The sequence below is a fragment of the Solanum verrucosum genome, unplaced genomic scaffold (assembly GCF_900185275.1).
Source record: "Solanum verrucosum unplaced genomic scaffold, falcon-dt-bn FXZP01000009.1, whole genome shotgun sequence".
Classification (NCBI taxonomy): Eukaryota; Viridiplantae; Streptophyta; class Magnoliopsida; order Solanales; family Solanaceae; genus Solanum; species Solanum verrucosum.
The window spans coordinates 3,811,781-3,828,207 of NW_026020231.1; the positions used below are offsets into that span (position 1 = coordinate 3,811,781).

Here is a 16,427-nt window from a genome sequence, read left to right on the forward strand (position 1 = left end):
TATATCAATGAAAATAATTTTTTTTTAGATGGACAATAAGTCGGGGTAAGTATGGATTTTAGTTGGATTCCCATTTATGAGTTGGGTTACGTTATAATAAATTGGGGTCGATTTAAAATAGGCCAATAGGAAGATATCATGAAATTAATTATTTTTTCAATATTTTTTTCAAGTGTATCGAGTCAAAATATAAAACATAAGTGGTTTTATAGAAAATTAGAACTTTTAAAAATATCATTTTTATTATTTATTTGAGAAGGGTTTAAATTTGGACCGATCATATTAAGCAATATAATAAATAAATATTTAATAATTTTACTTTAAGGGAGCTATTAAAAATAAGGGCAAATATGAGTCAAATGATTAACATAAAGGGTATTTTTGAGCCGAAAGGTGGATGTCAAGAGTATTTTAGGGCTGATAGGCGGATGAAGGATAATTTTGTACCAATTCAAATACTTGAGGGGCATTTTAGACCCTCTCCGAATAATAAATAGATTGTTATGTAGTGATTAATAATGAAGATATTGCTATTGTAATGATTATTGTTAAACAATAATTACTTACTTTAAGTGCATTTTAATCTTTAAAACAGTCTAAATAGAAACTTTTGCCTATTTTCATTATCTTTTAATTTATAAATGCTACATAAAATTTACAAGGTAGTAAGTAGGTGCAAGTGGACACACATTGCACTGGCTTGTTTTAACTATACATGCTGGAGCTTTATAGCAAGTTGAAATTTGTAACAAATGATTAGGCCAAAACTATCTATAGTTTTTATTCTGCAAAATTGATTAGCAGCTCGATTTATCGACTCGAAAAAGGGGCACATTTTGTTGACTTGTTCCTCTTCCTTGCAGATAATTCTTCATATGCCATAACAGCAAGACACTACACTGCACCATTGACATTCTCGATATCGTCTTTAGTCAAATGCATCTTGCCTATGTCTCGTCTAGGATTTCTCTGTATTTGATCTGGTTGCCCTCTCTGCAAAATAAACAAGATTTTAGCCAAGATCACAATTACTATATTTGTCATTGTTAAGTTTGACACATATTGGTGCCTAACATGGTACCTAGACTAGGACAGCAGAAGCAGAGCTAGAGACAAAGTTATGAGTTTGTTAGAACCCAGTAACCTTGGTCTACACACTGAAGTTGTCTTACATCCATTTAATATGTACAAATTATTAATTTAGAACTCAATCATTTGAAAGAGCTCAAATTCTAAACTCATAAGCTTCAAATGAGCAACCCGATTGTGCCTTACATGTGCTCTACAAGCTGCACGTAATCTTTCTTCCCAACAAGTCCTAGTCCACCTCTGTTCTGTATGACTTGGTTAAAGGGATAAGGTCTCGTTCGTCAGGGACATGCTGGTTAGGCCCCCTAGTTCGGTTCGCAGATTACTGTTTAAGAAACAATGGTAATATTGAAACATGAATTAGGCTTCAGTACCTTTCTGAGAACAAATGTCAAATAAAGGTAGGCAACCTCCCATTCATCTGGTGATAGAGTACCTGTTGTTAGCAACACAAGTCAGAACACAAGCTGGGGGAAACCTATAAAATAAGGCATCAAATATCACAACATTACTTCCGATGAAACATCAAAGCGTAAAATTCAGCAACCAAAGAACTACGCTTACTTCGGTCTTGGTTCCCATCACCTAATGCACCGAGCCTCCTCATAAGTTCAATGAACTCTGGTTTCTTCATGTATTCGTCTACAAATATGTGGTTATTCTTCACAAAAACTAGCTCAAAGTCATACTGCATTTAACAAAAGAAAATAAAACTGTCAGAACAAACCAAAAAGGTGAGAAAGAACTGCATGCCATGGTATTCCTGAATGCTAACAATGATATGTCTTCCTAAGTGGCAATCCATTAGATATCAATAACTATGCCTCATATACCATACAAAATATCTCCGACTTACTAGAAGGATTTGTGTGAGATGTAATATACTTTCCTTAATTTGTGACTCATAACTAGCATTAGAGCGCTCTCAATCAAGAAAAATCCACCAACTCAGTATAAAAGAGAACGTACCATGGTCCGATTTAAGGTAAAAAAGGTATCAGTTCCAAAACGGGACTTATAAACCTATGGTTTCCCGTTTTCGTTTAAAGAAAAAGGGATCTACATAAAGTCAGAAAGCAAATGTCCTGTGGGGTCAGAATATATCCAAGCTATAAACAGGGGGTAAAGACACTAAATACCTCTTCAGCCAATGCCTTGAAGATGTGGAAAGGGACAATCCATTCGGGGCAGTCAACAGCATCCTACAGTCCAAATGGAAGCTAAAATTTATGATTTGCAACAAAATGAACAAGAACACATAAACACTAAAAATCATTAGCGATAAGCTTAAAGGATGCAGCAAAGATATATAGGAGAGGCACATGGTGTACACACCTCCAGATGGAACTTGTATTTGATGCCAAAAGGATTTGAAGATTTAAATTTCTGCAACAATAGAAGATCTTAGTATACAGTACTACAAATACACAGAATAGAGAACATACATAAATTTCTGTACAAAATTACTAGAAAATGATAGCACAAGTTACCTTCTCTGAAAATTCTTCATCAAAACGTATCCAGTAGACACTATTACCAAAGGTTAGCCCTTCAGCTGCAGTTTCACAGAGGAAAGGGACCATATATCAACAGATCTTTAAGACTGTTCAAGAACGGCTACATAACACATTTCAAAAAATTCAATTACACCATCACTCCTCTAGTTTGAGCAATGGAAACGCGATCATATAAGTTAACAATATTAGAGTAATTAACAAAGTACTTGGAGGAATTTCAACGTGACTTATTCCATGATGTAAAAGGCATATACACTAGGTTCTAATCAAGGAAAAAAATCCAGAAGATATTACTGAACTTCAGCCTCTTTTCTTTTAATTGAAAAGCTAGAGATGAGAGTGAACATACATCATAAAGACATCACAGTTTCATATTTATAGTTTCAACAGGGATAAGAAGATCAGAACTGAGCAAAAGTTAAACCTTCTCTTAGCTTCTTGATGATGACATTGGCATCTGGCATTGTTCCAATAAATATTCCTCCAGGTCGAAGTAAAGCTGAGACATTGGCCAGCGCACGGCGTGCACGTGCCTCAGTAGACCACGAATAATGCATAGCAAACTGCAAATTTTCAAGTTCTCTTTGTTTACAATCAACTATGAAAGTCCACCTAAGACAAGCATGATTGACAGGATAAAGTGCTGTCGCCTCTCCAGCTACTATGTAGAGGCATCCCATTAGGAGAACACTGTACATCCAATATTTCTTCAACCTCTACGTTCCTAAGGTTTTTCCATTTCAAACTTAAGAAAGATGTGGATTATACTGATAGGAAAAGCTTCTGAGTACACTACTAATTTTCAAGGTTCATCGGAAATATAACTAGTAAGGATGCAGGACAACCAAGATAGCACAAAGGAAACATCTAATATAACCCGGAAGCAGAACATAAAAGCTTGAGAAGAGATATTTACAAGGGAAACAACAAATCCAAAACACCTCAAATTTTCTCGTACCAAGAGAAGTTGTCTTATACAGCGCTTCAACTCATAGAAGCATGTATCTCTATTGGCTATGGGATATCAGAGAAGGAGTTCAATTAAGCCAGAAAACAAATAGATGGTACGGCAGATTTCTAAGGGAAAATACTACTTGTAGTCACTGAGAACGAAGTCCCAAACTATGTAACGAATTCTCAAACAATGTATTTTACCTAACACCCTAAAGAACAAAGTTTGCTATATTATACGAAATACAGGATACTGACATACCTGGCAGCTACAAACATCAAAAGGTGCATCATCTGCTAAAATCCGGTCCAGACGAACCTGAAAATCACCACAAAAGATATCAGTAGTGTCATTGCCCACGATTTTCCAATAAAAGCACAAAGTAATTTGGTATATCAGTAGTTTAAAGCAAATGCTGATCATCACTATACATAAGGTCCTAGTACGTCTAGGAAATGATACATCCAATATTCCTGATGTTTACGACGAGAAAGAAAGCAACAAAAGCTATGAAATTTCAGTTCCATCTGCAAAAGCGGGAAAATTTGATCATGTGGTTAGCTGATTTACCTCATAACAATCTCCACACATAAGTCTGGCAGGAAATGAGAACTTTTTGCGGCGCTGATGGTGATCTGCATCACCATTGTAGCGGGTTCGGCAGTCTTCTATCTTTACATAATTCAATGATAATATCAAAAGTCAGGCTAGCACTCAAATGCCGTAGAAAATAAATACCAGACCTAAAATACAAGAATTTAACAAAAAATATATAAAGAAATATAACCTTCTAAAAGATGAATTTTCGTTTCCGTAAATAAAGGAAGAAACCTATCATGTAATCTACTAAATGGAGGACTCATTTAAGAAATGAAAGCATCTCATATGCCTGAAGCATATAGGACTGTGATGTCAAGTGGGTAGAATTTAAGAAAAGTTCTGTGACCTTCAAGTAAATAATCCAGATTAACCTCCAACTAAAAGGCAAAAACTGCAATTTGATCAACATTTAGCAAACCAATAAGTTTTCCCATTTATTAAAAATTCAATAAAAAAGGAATCCATGGAGATAGTTATGCCAGAGACCAATGCTCAACCTTCATCTTGCAATAAACAATTATTTGCAGGGCAATATTCATTAGTCACGAGTCCATTTCATAGGATTATCTATAGGTAAAACATCTTCCCAGATTATAAGTGATCAAATAACAGATTGCATGTTTTCTAGAAAGTATTATAAATAGTTCAATAAAATATAAATAGCTCACTGAAAGGAATCTAACTTGCAGCATGTAAACATATGACACTTAAGATTAACTCAACCCCAAAAGCTAATGAGGGGGAGTTTGCGCAAATCCAAATAAGCAGACCACTAGTCATTCCCCAACCAATGTGGGACTCTAACACTCCCGAGGTCCACAAATATGGGTCCCGGCCGTATCTCATATAATTATGTGGGGAGGTTAAACGAGTGTAATTTTTTCTCGATATTGGATTAACTTTTGTGATTGCGCTGTTGAGTGATGGATTTGACATTGTAGATGGGGTATGTAAGTTGTTGATATGGTACATCAAGTGCATGATACCAAAAAGTTTGGTACAAAGGTGTTTGATACTGAGGAGGTTGTGTGGTGGGGTTCTGTAGGTTTACAGACGTGTTATGAAGTAAGGGTGGATATGGGTTAATTCGGAGACTGAGTATTTGTTGGAGGCATATAAATAAAGCTCGGTTGATTTTGAGGATAGGAAATAGGATGAGTCGGCGAAGGATTATTTTGAAAGGTGGCCCTATTCTTAAAGAGGGATCGACTAAAAACCTAACTCATTTGCGCATACCAGCTATTTCTTCTTCTAATTCCATTATTTTCTGCTCCAACCTTAAGATCAACTCATTTGAAGGATATTCCTCTTTAAAAGTTCCAACCATTTCCGTGATAATGTTGTTATCAATCATCTTTCTCTTTCCTTTGCGATTCGAACTAGGAGAAGAATGAAGAGCACCTTTCGATTGTTTGTGGTAAACCATAGTGTATAGATCAACCTTTGGGGAAGAGTAGACAAAAATAAAAATCAACAGGAAACCAAGTCAGAATATATTGAGATAATAAGCACATTGTTTTGCTAAAATAAATGTCCTAAATGCAAGGAGCCTCACTGAGCCAGAGGTAGGCCTAAGACGACAAATAAGTGATGCACAATAATAAATTCAAGCCTTATTTTGAAGTTTAGAGTCAGAAAAAGTAAAGAAAACTAAGCTATTATTTATTAAATAAAATTAAACTATTACATCATGATAAAAAAACATAAACAAAGGGGGAAATGGGGTAACATGGAAAAGTAATCCTATAAATTAGAAACTTTGAAGATATTGATCCCAAGAGCTTGGCATCATCTGCTCTCTTATATCTGGAGTGACTTCATATCCATGTTTCGACAAATTGCGTGCCCATATATTTTTTCTCTCATCGGCGAGTCCAGGATATCCTTCTCTACCCTCAGCCTCTTTCGAAATCCACATGTACAGAAGGGTCGTCGTGCACCCATATTTATGGCCATCACCCTCACCCACCTTCAAAGTATGTAATGAACTTGTGGATTATTTGGTCCATAATCATAGTGATTTGTATTGGATCACAGTGGTATCTTGAACCTGTCCAAACTGACGGAGTACTCGAAGAGGAGCATATGGTTGAACGTCCTTTAAGCCAATAAGCTCAATGAAATAACGTTCATCACCTCTCACTATGGCACAAAGGGTGGACAACCAAAAGAGTTTCGATTGAATGTGATAGTTGTTAAGTCCCTTAAAAAATATGAGCCAATTTTCGACTCTCATGGGGAAGATGAAATATTTCATTCTTCTTGGATGACTATCAATTTTGTTGCCTCTACCTTTGAAAAGAACTATCATGTCAGATCGGTTATAGAAGTGTTCAATAGCCCACAATTGTAGTAAAAGATTGCATGAAAAATATTCTACCATTGACATATGCAGACATACTTCTCATTATCTCTGCCAATATCATGGACACTATAATTTTCCTAGGTTCGTCCCTTCCTTGAGCTAACGCACGAACCACGTGACCCAAACAGGTATCGATCTTTAATATTTCTTTGGGAAAAACTAAAGAACCCAATAATGTAATGACAAAGGCACTCAAGTGATATTTTTCCCATTTTTTCAGCAGAACAATCAAATTCTCATTAAAAAATTGATGACTATCTTTATGACCGAAGCGTGAATACAGAAAATCAAAAGGATTCCACCCAAAATCTAAATAGGTTAATGTCAGATTGTATTTCATTCCCACATTCTCTAGAAATGTCTTTGGTGATTGTTTATAGGGTACAATCATTTCACACTCACGATAAAACAAGCCCCTAATTTCTTTAATTGTCGGTACTAATTCAAAATCACTAAAATTGAAGAGCATCCTCAAGGGATCCCGATATTTCAATAAAGCCTTAATCAGGTGATGGTTAGGTACGACAAAAATGAGGAAAGTTAGGCCGCCCAACAAATTGCAAATCTTTATTTCACGGTCTTTTTTTATGTCATTCCACTAATCTCTTAGCTTATGACTCACTTCTACGATCATTTGCGGAATGTGGAGAGGTCATGACTCTGCAAATAAAACAACAAACAAATTCTAAACTCCATTTTGACATAACTTGGCTTGAATTAATTAGTGTGATCACACTGACACTTGGTGTGCATATTATATGTCAATGTGATCATAATAATTAATTCAAGCCACACTATGTCAAAATGGAGTTTAGAATTTGTTTGTTGTTTTATTTGCTGAGTCATGGCCTCTCCACATTTCGTCAACCCGCAAATGGTCGTAGAAGTGAGTGATAAGCTAAGAGATTAGTGGAATGACATAAAAAAAGACCGTGAAATAAAGATTTGCAATTTGTTGGGCGGCCTAACTTTCCTCATTTTTGTCGTACCTAACCATCACCTGATTAAGGCTTTATTGAAATATCGGGATCCCTTGAGGATGCTCTTCAATTTTAGTGATTTTGAATTAGTACCGACAATTAAAGAAATTAGTGGCTTGTTTTATCGTGAGTGTGAAATGATTGTACCCTATAAACAATCACCAAAGACATTTCTAGAGAATGTGGGAATGAAATACAATCTGACATTAACCTATTTAGATTTTGGGTGGAATCCTTTTGATTTTCTGTATTCACGCTTCGGTCATAAAGATAGTCATCAATTTTTTAATGAGAATTTGATTGTTCTGCTGAAAAAATGGGAAAAATATCACTTGAGTGCCTTTGTCATTACATTATTGGGTTCTTTAGTTTTTCCCAAAGAAATATTAAAGATCGATACCTGTTTGGGTCACGTGGTTCGTGCGTTAGCTCAAGGAAGGGACGAACCTAGGAAAATTATAGTGTCCATGATATTGGCAGATATAATGAGAAGTATGTCTGCATATGTCAATGGTAGAATATTTTTCGAAAGATGCAACTTTTTACTACAATTGTGGGCTATCAAACACTTCTATAACCGATTTGACATGATAGATCTTTACAAAGGTAAAGACAACAAAATTGATAGTCATCCAAGAAAAATGGAATATTTCATCGCCCCTGTGGGAGTCGAAGATTGACTTATATTTTTTAAGGGACTCAACAACTATCGCATTCAATGGAAACTCTGTTGGTTGTCCACCCTTTGTATATAGTGTGAGGTGATGAACGCTATTTCATTGAGCTTATTGGCTTAAAGGACGTTCAACCATATGCTTCTCTTCGAGCACTCCGTCAGTTTGGACGGGTTCAAGTGATTTCACTGCGATCCAATACAGATCACTATAAGTATGATTTTGGACAAAATAATCCACAAGTTCATAACACACTTCGAAGGTGGGAAAGAGTGATGACCATAGATATAGGTGCACGACGACCCTTCTGTACATTTTAATACTACATGTGGATCTTGAAAAAGGTTGAGGATAGAGAATCAAGTGGAGAAGGATATCCTGGACTCGCCGATGAGAGAGAAAATATATGGGTACACAATTTGTTGAACCATGAATATGAAATCACTCCAGATATGTGAGAGGAAATTAGCAAGATGGAAAAGCCAGTATCTATCTTTGGGTGGCAGGCTGACTCTTATAAAATCAGTCATGGACAGCCAACCTACCTATATGATGAGTCTATTCCCTCTACCAGGTAACATAGAGAAGAAAATCAACAAGGCTAGAAGAGATTTCCTATGGCAGGGCAACAAGGAGAAGAAGGGGTACAATCTAGTAAAATGGGATAAGGTGATCCTTAACAAAAAACAGGGTGGGATGGGCATTAAGAAGCTAGGTGCACAGAATGAAAGTCTACTGAAGAAATGGTTATGGAGATTCTGTTGTGAAGATGTGGCACTATGGAGGAGATTCATTTCACAAAAATATGGGCTCCAGAATAGTTGGACCACTGAGGAGGTGACTGGTACTTTTGGATGCTCCGTATGGAAAACAATTAGAAGACTGTGGCCCTCTTTCATTAACAACCTGAAGTACAGAATTAGGGATGGGGAGAAGACAAGTTTCTGGAATGAATTGTGGATTGGGGAAGAGGTTCTGAGGACTACCTTTCCTGATCTATACATCTTGAGCTTGCAACAGATGGATAAGGTGGCACAAGTATGGAGTCCTCAAGGGTGGAACTTGATTTTTAGGAGGGCCATGAATGATTGAGAAATAAATAGAGTAGCTGATTTGCTGCAGACTCTAAATGCTTTCCCAGGAGTAAGTGTAGGTTCTGATTTGCCAATTTGGAAACTACATAGCAAGGGGTCTTTTACCGTGAAATCATGTTATTGGAGTTTGAACTTCAGCCAGACAATGACAGCAAAATGGCCTTGGAAACTGATTTGGAAGGTTAAAATACCACACAAAATCTCATGTTTCAGCTGGCTGGTGGTCAGGAGAGCCTGTTTAACACATGAAGTACTACAGAGAAGAGGTATTCAAATTTGCTCTAGGTGTTTTATGTGTGAGCAAGAGGCAGAGATAAATAGTCACTTGTTCATTCATTGCAAAACAGCTGAAAATCTGTGGAACATGTTCTTCTGTTTACTTGGGATAAGTTGGGTAATGCCCAGGACCTCCTTTGATATGTTGAAAAGCTGGGAAGGAGTTGGAAGAAGGGGATCACAAGAAGATTGGTGGAGAAGTATCCCAGCATATGTTTGGTGGACTTTATGGAAAGAGAGAAATGAAAGATGTTTTGAAGGAAAAGCTAGCTGTTTCCAGAAGATCAAGACGAAGAGTATAAGTCTTTTGTATTTTTGGTGTAAACATGATATAGTGGGGGAAATAGATAGTTTAGTTGATTTCAAAAGACAATTGTAAAGCCTCCTATCTAGTCTTTTAATCTCGATGAAGCCCTTAGGGGTTGTAAATCCCACCCCATCAGCTTTTGATTGATGGGTTTTTTGGTGTGAATACACAGTTACTATTATCAAAAAAAATATAAGAGAGCAGATGTGCCAAGTTCTTGGGATCAATATCTTCGAAGTTTCTAATTTCTAGGATTACTTTTCCATGTTACCCCATTTTCCCCTTAGTTTATTTTTGTTTATGTTTTCTTATCATGATGTAATAGTTTAATTTTATTCAATAAATAATAGTTTATTTTTCTTTACTTCTTCTGACTCTAAGCTTCAAATTGGCAAAATAAGGCTTGAATTAATTATTGTGCATCACTTATTTGTCGTCTTAGGCCTACCTCTGGCTCAACGAGGCTCCTTGCATTTAAGACATTTATTTTAGCAAAACAATGTTCTTATTATCTCAATGTATTCAATGTTCTGACTTGGTTTCTTGTTGATTTTTATTTTTGTCTACTCTTCCCCAAAGGTTGATCTGTACACTATGGTTTACCACACACGATCGAAAGGTGCTCTTCCTTCTCCTCCTAGTTCAAATCGCAAAGGAAAGAAAAAAATGATTGATAATAATGTTATCACGGAAATGGTTGAACCTTTTGAAGAGGAATATCCTTCAAATGAGTTGATCTTACAGTTGAAGCAGAAGATAGTAGAATTAGAAGAAAAAATAGTTGGTATGCGCAAATGAGTTAAGATTTTTGGTCGATCCCTTTTTTAAGGACATGCATGGGTGACCGTCCTACCACAAATCAAGCCACTTTTCAAAATAATCCTCCGTCAACTCATCCTATTTCCTATCCTCAAAATCAACCAAGCTTCATTCATATGCCTCCAACGAATACTCAAGTCTCCAAATTACCCATTTCCACCCCAAATTCATACACGTGTCTCTAAACCTACATATCCTACGCCATACCTAAAGAATCTCACCACACTGCCTCCTCGGTATCAAACACCTTTGTACCAAAGTTTTTGGTATCATGCACCTCTCGTACCATATCAAATGTCTCCATATCAACAACTTACATACCCCATCTACAATGTCAAATCTATCACTCAACAATGTTATCACAAAAGTCAATCCAATATTGAGAAAAAGTCCATCAAAAATTACACTCGTTTAACCTCCCCACATAATAATATGAGATACGGCTGGGACCCACATTTGTGGACCTCGAAAGTTATTTAACATTTTCCTTTCGTGGTAATTTAAACCCTTACCTGATCACTAATTTCGTTTGACCTTTTAATTCAATTCATTTGGTAGTTAGTTTAGAATGGTGCCCTAACGCACCTTTAATTTGTTAGATGACGACTCTTCTCTTTTAAATCCTAAAAGTGTTGTCACGTCGTTGCATTAACCTGTTTTGTGAAAAATGAGGCGCGATAGGAGAATTGCTCAAATTCATATAAGTAGACCAACAATTTATTCCCTTACTAATGTGGGGCTCTAACCCACTCAAACACAATAAAAGTGCAGAAAAAGCGACAAAAATATATTCATCTAGGATGAACTTACCGAACCATCGGCAATATCAATGCCAACATAATATCCAACTTTTGCTTTATCCCATTTAATGAGATCACCGCCCTGGTGCAGCAGAAAGAAATTGAAAATTAGATGCATGGGGACTTGTTTCTTAACACCTATAAATTGTTTCAAGTAATGCCAAATAATTAGGGTATACAATATGCAAGAGGTACCTTCCCGCAAGCAAGATCAAGAACTGCATCCCCTCTTTTAGCATAGAGTTGAATCAAGACACTCTTGATCTAAAACGCCAGAAAACCTCATTAGCAATGAACTATGCAGAATAACCATGCCCATGGATAAAGAAGACATACCCAATTGTTAAGTTTCTTTAAGTGGATGATAGGACTTGCTTCACGCTCTTCAAGAGTTTGGTTGGTCCTCGCACTGTAATGATCAGCCACCTTCCTGGCAAAAATTTTTGTGCTCTCATCTTCCAGAAAATGAGCGTCGCCTGACACCAGTTCAAACTTACAATCAACCACAATAAAAAACCCAGTTTCTAACTTCTTTTATCCAAAAGTAACAACGTCCTAAAGTTTTGCATCACAAGTTCAGTCTTTAGAGCATGTTACATTGCTTTGTGGCATTCCACCAGTTGTAGCAAATACTTTGGCAGCTAAAATGACAGTAAAGCTTATTACTAATGTAAAAATGAAAAAAAAAACAAAAAATTCATATCTATACAACTAATAATAGTACTAATAAAATCAAATGAGGTTTCTATTAAAAGAATATGTTCTCTTCTAGGTTATGCTTAAGAATAGTAAATTCACTAACTTTTTGGGTACTAATCAACAGTGAGAACACATATGATGTATCCATATCTACACAAATAAATGGAAATAATCAATTGAGATTTGTCCTACAAGAAAATATGAGAAAACCACCTTCTGGGTTGTGCACTTGTGCTTCTATAAAAGTAAAGTTTCTAACTTTGGATTGACTGTGGTGTTCGGACCAACTTGCGCACACCCAGACTATTTCATCAAGTACTATTACCTCCCGCCAGCCGCCAACACAGTAAATAACAACAAAAACTCTAGCTTTATTGGGTTAATTAATTCAAGAATGTATCCATATTATAAGTAAAAAATAAGAATCAACTAAAATTGATTTGTGTTAAAATTAAAAGGAGAAAATTACCTTCAGGGTTGTGCTTAAATTTGGATTGAGGAGGTCCAAGAGAACTTGAAGATGGAGGCTCTGAGTGATCTCGCTTCATGATTAGAAATCAAGATTCAACAACACCTATCTGATTTTGACAAATTTGACAAGTACAGCGACCTAAAAAATATTTTTTTCCAAATTAACCATTCATGAACAGTGAGAGAAGCACAGGGAATGAGGAGGAGTTTGAACTTTTGACAATATTCGTGTAATCCCTTGCAAACCCAAAAAAGGAAATTGTAAACAATAAAAAAGAAAAGGTTGTTAGGGTTTATCCTTAAATTTTCTATCTATTTTAATTTTATAATAATTGATTTTTAACTCAGAAATAATTTTTTTATACGAGAGATTTTGGAAAAAATTCACAAATGGAGTATATAATTATCTAATATACGTGGTAACAATATAATTCAAAAATTAATTAGCGTTTGACTATGAAAATAAAAAATAAATTCACTTTATTTGAACTTTTGAAATTAGAGTCGAAGTTTAAAGATGTGTGTGTAAAATAGTATGGGTGAAATATCAATGTTAGCGGTGTTAACACAAGTAAATGATAGTACTTTAAATTGGGGGCAATCAAAATATTTAAATATTATTTTGTATGCAATGAAATAACAAATGCTTATTTTAAAACTACGCTAAATTTCTTGCCAGTCACAAATTTTAATAACAATTTATTTTTAAAATAGCTAAGAATATTTAAAAGAGATCGACAAATTTGCAAAGACGAATTGTTTTAGAATGAGCTAATATAAGTTACTGTTCTAGTGTGTTCAATATATTTTTCATTTTTTTCATATTTAATTGGTTTAGATATTTTTAAAATGAATATATTTTCCTTCAATTTAAGAAATATGTCTTTTCTACTAAAAGCGAGGGGAAATATTTTCCTAAATTTTCTTTCAACCTAACCTTCCCACCCCCACTACTTAGGGTCTGTTTGGAAAGCCACCAGGTAATTGGAATTGGTGTAATTACTAGGGTAGTAATTACCAGCCTAGTAATTACACAGTCTAGTAATTACACTGTTCTGTTTGGTTGTCACAGTGTAATTACTTCTTCAAGAACTTCACGGACACTATCAATATCTGAGTGAGGAGTCGTAATTGATTGGAAAGTGGCTTTCTTCACTTTAGGAGCCACCGCAATCTATTTTGATAATCCAAACCAAGATAGATATATCCTGACCAAATAATCACCATATAATAGAAGAAAATTAGATAGTTGTATATAGACAATACAGTTTATAATGCTACGGCAACAGGTATAGTAAGCAAAATCATACGGAAAGAAAAAGGGGGGTATGAGATAACCATAACGGATGCGTCAGAGGGACGTCAAGTGGTTGATATTATCCCTCCCGGACCAGAACTTCTTGTTTCCGAGGGCGTGTAATTACACATGTCATGTTTGAATGCCACAGTGTAATTACACATGTTCTATTTGGATGCACAATTGCAATCATAAAATTATAATAAATTTTTAAAATAAAAATTAATCATTTAAAATTTATACTAGACAAATAAGAAATTTTATAAATGACATTAAATTAAATATAAGATATATATATTCTTTTTAAAAAATATATATTAATTAATAAACATATTTACTGTAACTAATATTATGAAAAAATAATTGATTTATATTTTTTCAAATTAATATATTACAATTGAATTGATCGTAACAATTAAAAGTATGAAGTTTTTACGAACATTGTGAAATGCATGTTTGATAAAAAAGAATAGTAATATATAAATAAAATATCATAAATTATTAAATGTTTGACAAAAATATAATCTATTAAGTCTAATTAAAAAATGACGTGCAATGTAAATTCAATATTACTAAAACAAATGAAACTGAAAATATAACATAAGTAATAAATTCAAAACAAAAAATTTAACATAATACTCTTATAACAAATTTTAACATAGCAATAAATATGATTTATTTTTATTTCTTCATAATAAAGAAAACGTAAGTCTATAACCTTACTTAACAATAAATTGTATTTTAATTTAAAAATTAGAATACTATAAAATTATGCTAATGAGAAAATAAACATGACATAAAGAAATAGATAATACGAGAAGATTACATAGAATTTGAGAACAAGAATAAAATGAAATATAATAATATAAAATAAAAAATAGACTTTTACAATTTTTTAGAATAATAAAAATAAAAATAAAAAGAAATTAAAAAATAATAGAAGTAAAAAAAGTTAAAACAAAATAAAAATAAAAATAGAGATTAAAAAAAATGAAAAAGAAATCATGTGGTAATTACCAGCAATTCACAGCTTCTGCTTGTGAATTGTAAAATGTAATTACCCCCTGCCAATTACACCAATTACCTGTTGACCAAGTAATTACATGTCCTTCAAAACAGGACAAGACAGTGTAATTACACCAAATCCAATTACTAGGGTGTCCTTCCAAATAGGCCCTTAATCTACCCAAATTCACCAACCCTGTGCAGTTAGCTCCTCGACCTACCACATTGTAATGTGACATACCCCACCCCCACCCTCGACTAACTTAAGACTCAATCCATGATCACTTGATTTGAGGCTTGGCTCGATCTAGGGATCAGCCCAAGTCTTAATATGAGCCTCTCACTATCTTGGGATTCACAATCTGAACCCTGACCTAACTCTGAACTGACACGGGACCCAAACCTGAATTGACACAAAACCAAAAACCCCATCAAAAACTCAATCAAAAATTGGGTAGGTGTCAAGTTAGGGTTAGGTCTAAGGTCAAAACGGATCTCAGGGTCGAGTCTCAGAGTGAGGTGTCGAGGTCGAGTCGAGGTTGGGTGTCATGTCTTAGTAATCCCAATTTCGATCTCAAGGTAGTGGTCGGATCTTGATCTTGAATCGTCATTGGGGTTGTAGTCAGGGTCATGTCTCGGGTCAATATTGGGGATTGGATCCTCAATCGATGTCAGATCGGAATGTCTAGTCCTTTATTGAGTTGACACATAAGCCTAAATTCGAGATCATAATATTCGCCTAAATTATATCTAAATATCTTTAATCTTCTTTTTACAATCGAACACATTTTCCTTTCCTACTAAACACACCCTCAAATAATCATATATATATATATTAAAAAGAATCTTAGGCCCGCCTACGTGGTGTCACCACAAACCAAGATTCCTTTTTTAATTTATATATTTACAAAACTAGCTTTCCCCTTTCATGAAAAGTTGCGACTTTTATGAAAAGTTGTGACTTTTGTGAAAAGTTGCGACTTATATGAACAATTGCGACTTTTATGAAAAGTTGAAACTTCTATGAAGAGTTGCAACTTTTATGAAAAGTTTTGTCTTTTACTCCCTTCATTCCATATTAACTTAAGCTTTGAGCCCTTTTCCACTTTTCAAATTAACTTAAGTTTTCAATCTTCAAGACTATTTTTAAAATATTCTTCCAATTTTACCCTTTAAGTTAGTATTGGAATTAGTTATTATAATTAATTTTTAGTTATTTTTGACAATAATTAATAAGGGTAAAAATGGAAAATTATGTTCAATTTATGTCCTAACCTACTTTTCTTAAAGGGTGTGAATCACCTCAAAACTTAAGTTAATATGGAATGGAGGGAGTATTAAAGGTTATGACCATTCCGAAGGGTTGTAACTTTTCCAAAGAGTTGTGACCTTTTCGATAAGGCACAATAAATATTTGTTCACACTACCGTATGTTGTCTAGATATAAATAGAGAGATTTCCTCTCATTTTAAAACATCAAAA

The 16,427-nt window shown here is 34.6% G+C and overlaps 1 protein-coding gene across 1 annotated transcript; it reads right to left on the reverse strand.

Annotated features, from left to right (window-relative positions):
* Nucleotides 1-677: 677 nt before the first annotated feature.
* On the reverse strand, nucleotides 678-12,755 carry LOC125832486 (mRNA cap guanine-N7 methyltransferase 1-like). The gene is made up of 13 exons (XM_049511639.1): nucleotides 12,642-12,755; nucleotides 11,810-11,949; nucleotides 11,669-11,737; nucleotides 11,484-11,555; nucleotides 4,129-4,230; nucleotides 3,820-3,876; nucleotides 3,031-3,169; nucleotides 2,580-2,644; nucleotides 2,425-2,475; nucleotides 2,229-2,291; nucleotides 1,654-1,777; nucleotides 1,464-1,525; nucleotides 678-993 (listed from the first exon to the last, which is right to left on the reverse strand). The coding sequence occupies exons 1-13, from the start codon at nucleotides 12,718-12,720 to the stop codon at nucleotides 895-897; spliced, it is 1,122 nt and encodes a 373-aa protein (XP_049367596.1). The 5' UTR covers nucleotides 12,721-12,755; the 3' UTR covers nucleotides 678-894.
* Between the last annotated feature and the right edge of the window lie 3,672 nt (nucleotides 12,756-16,427).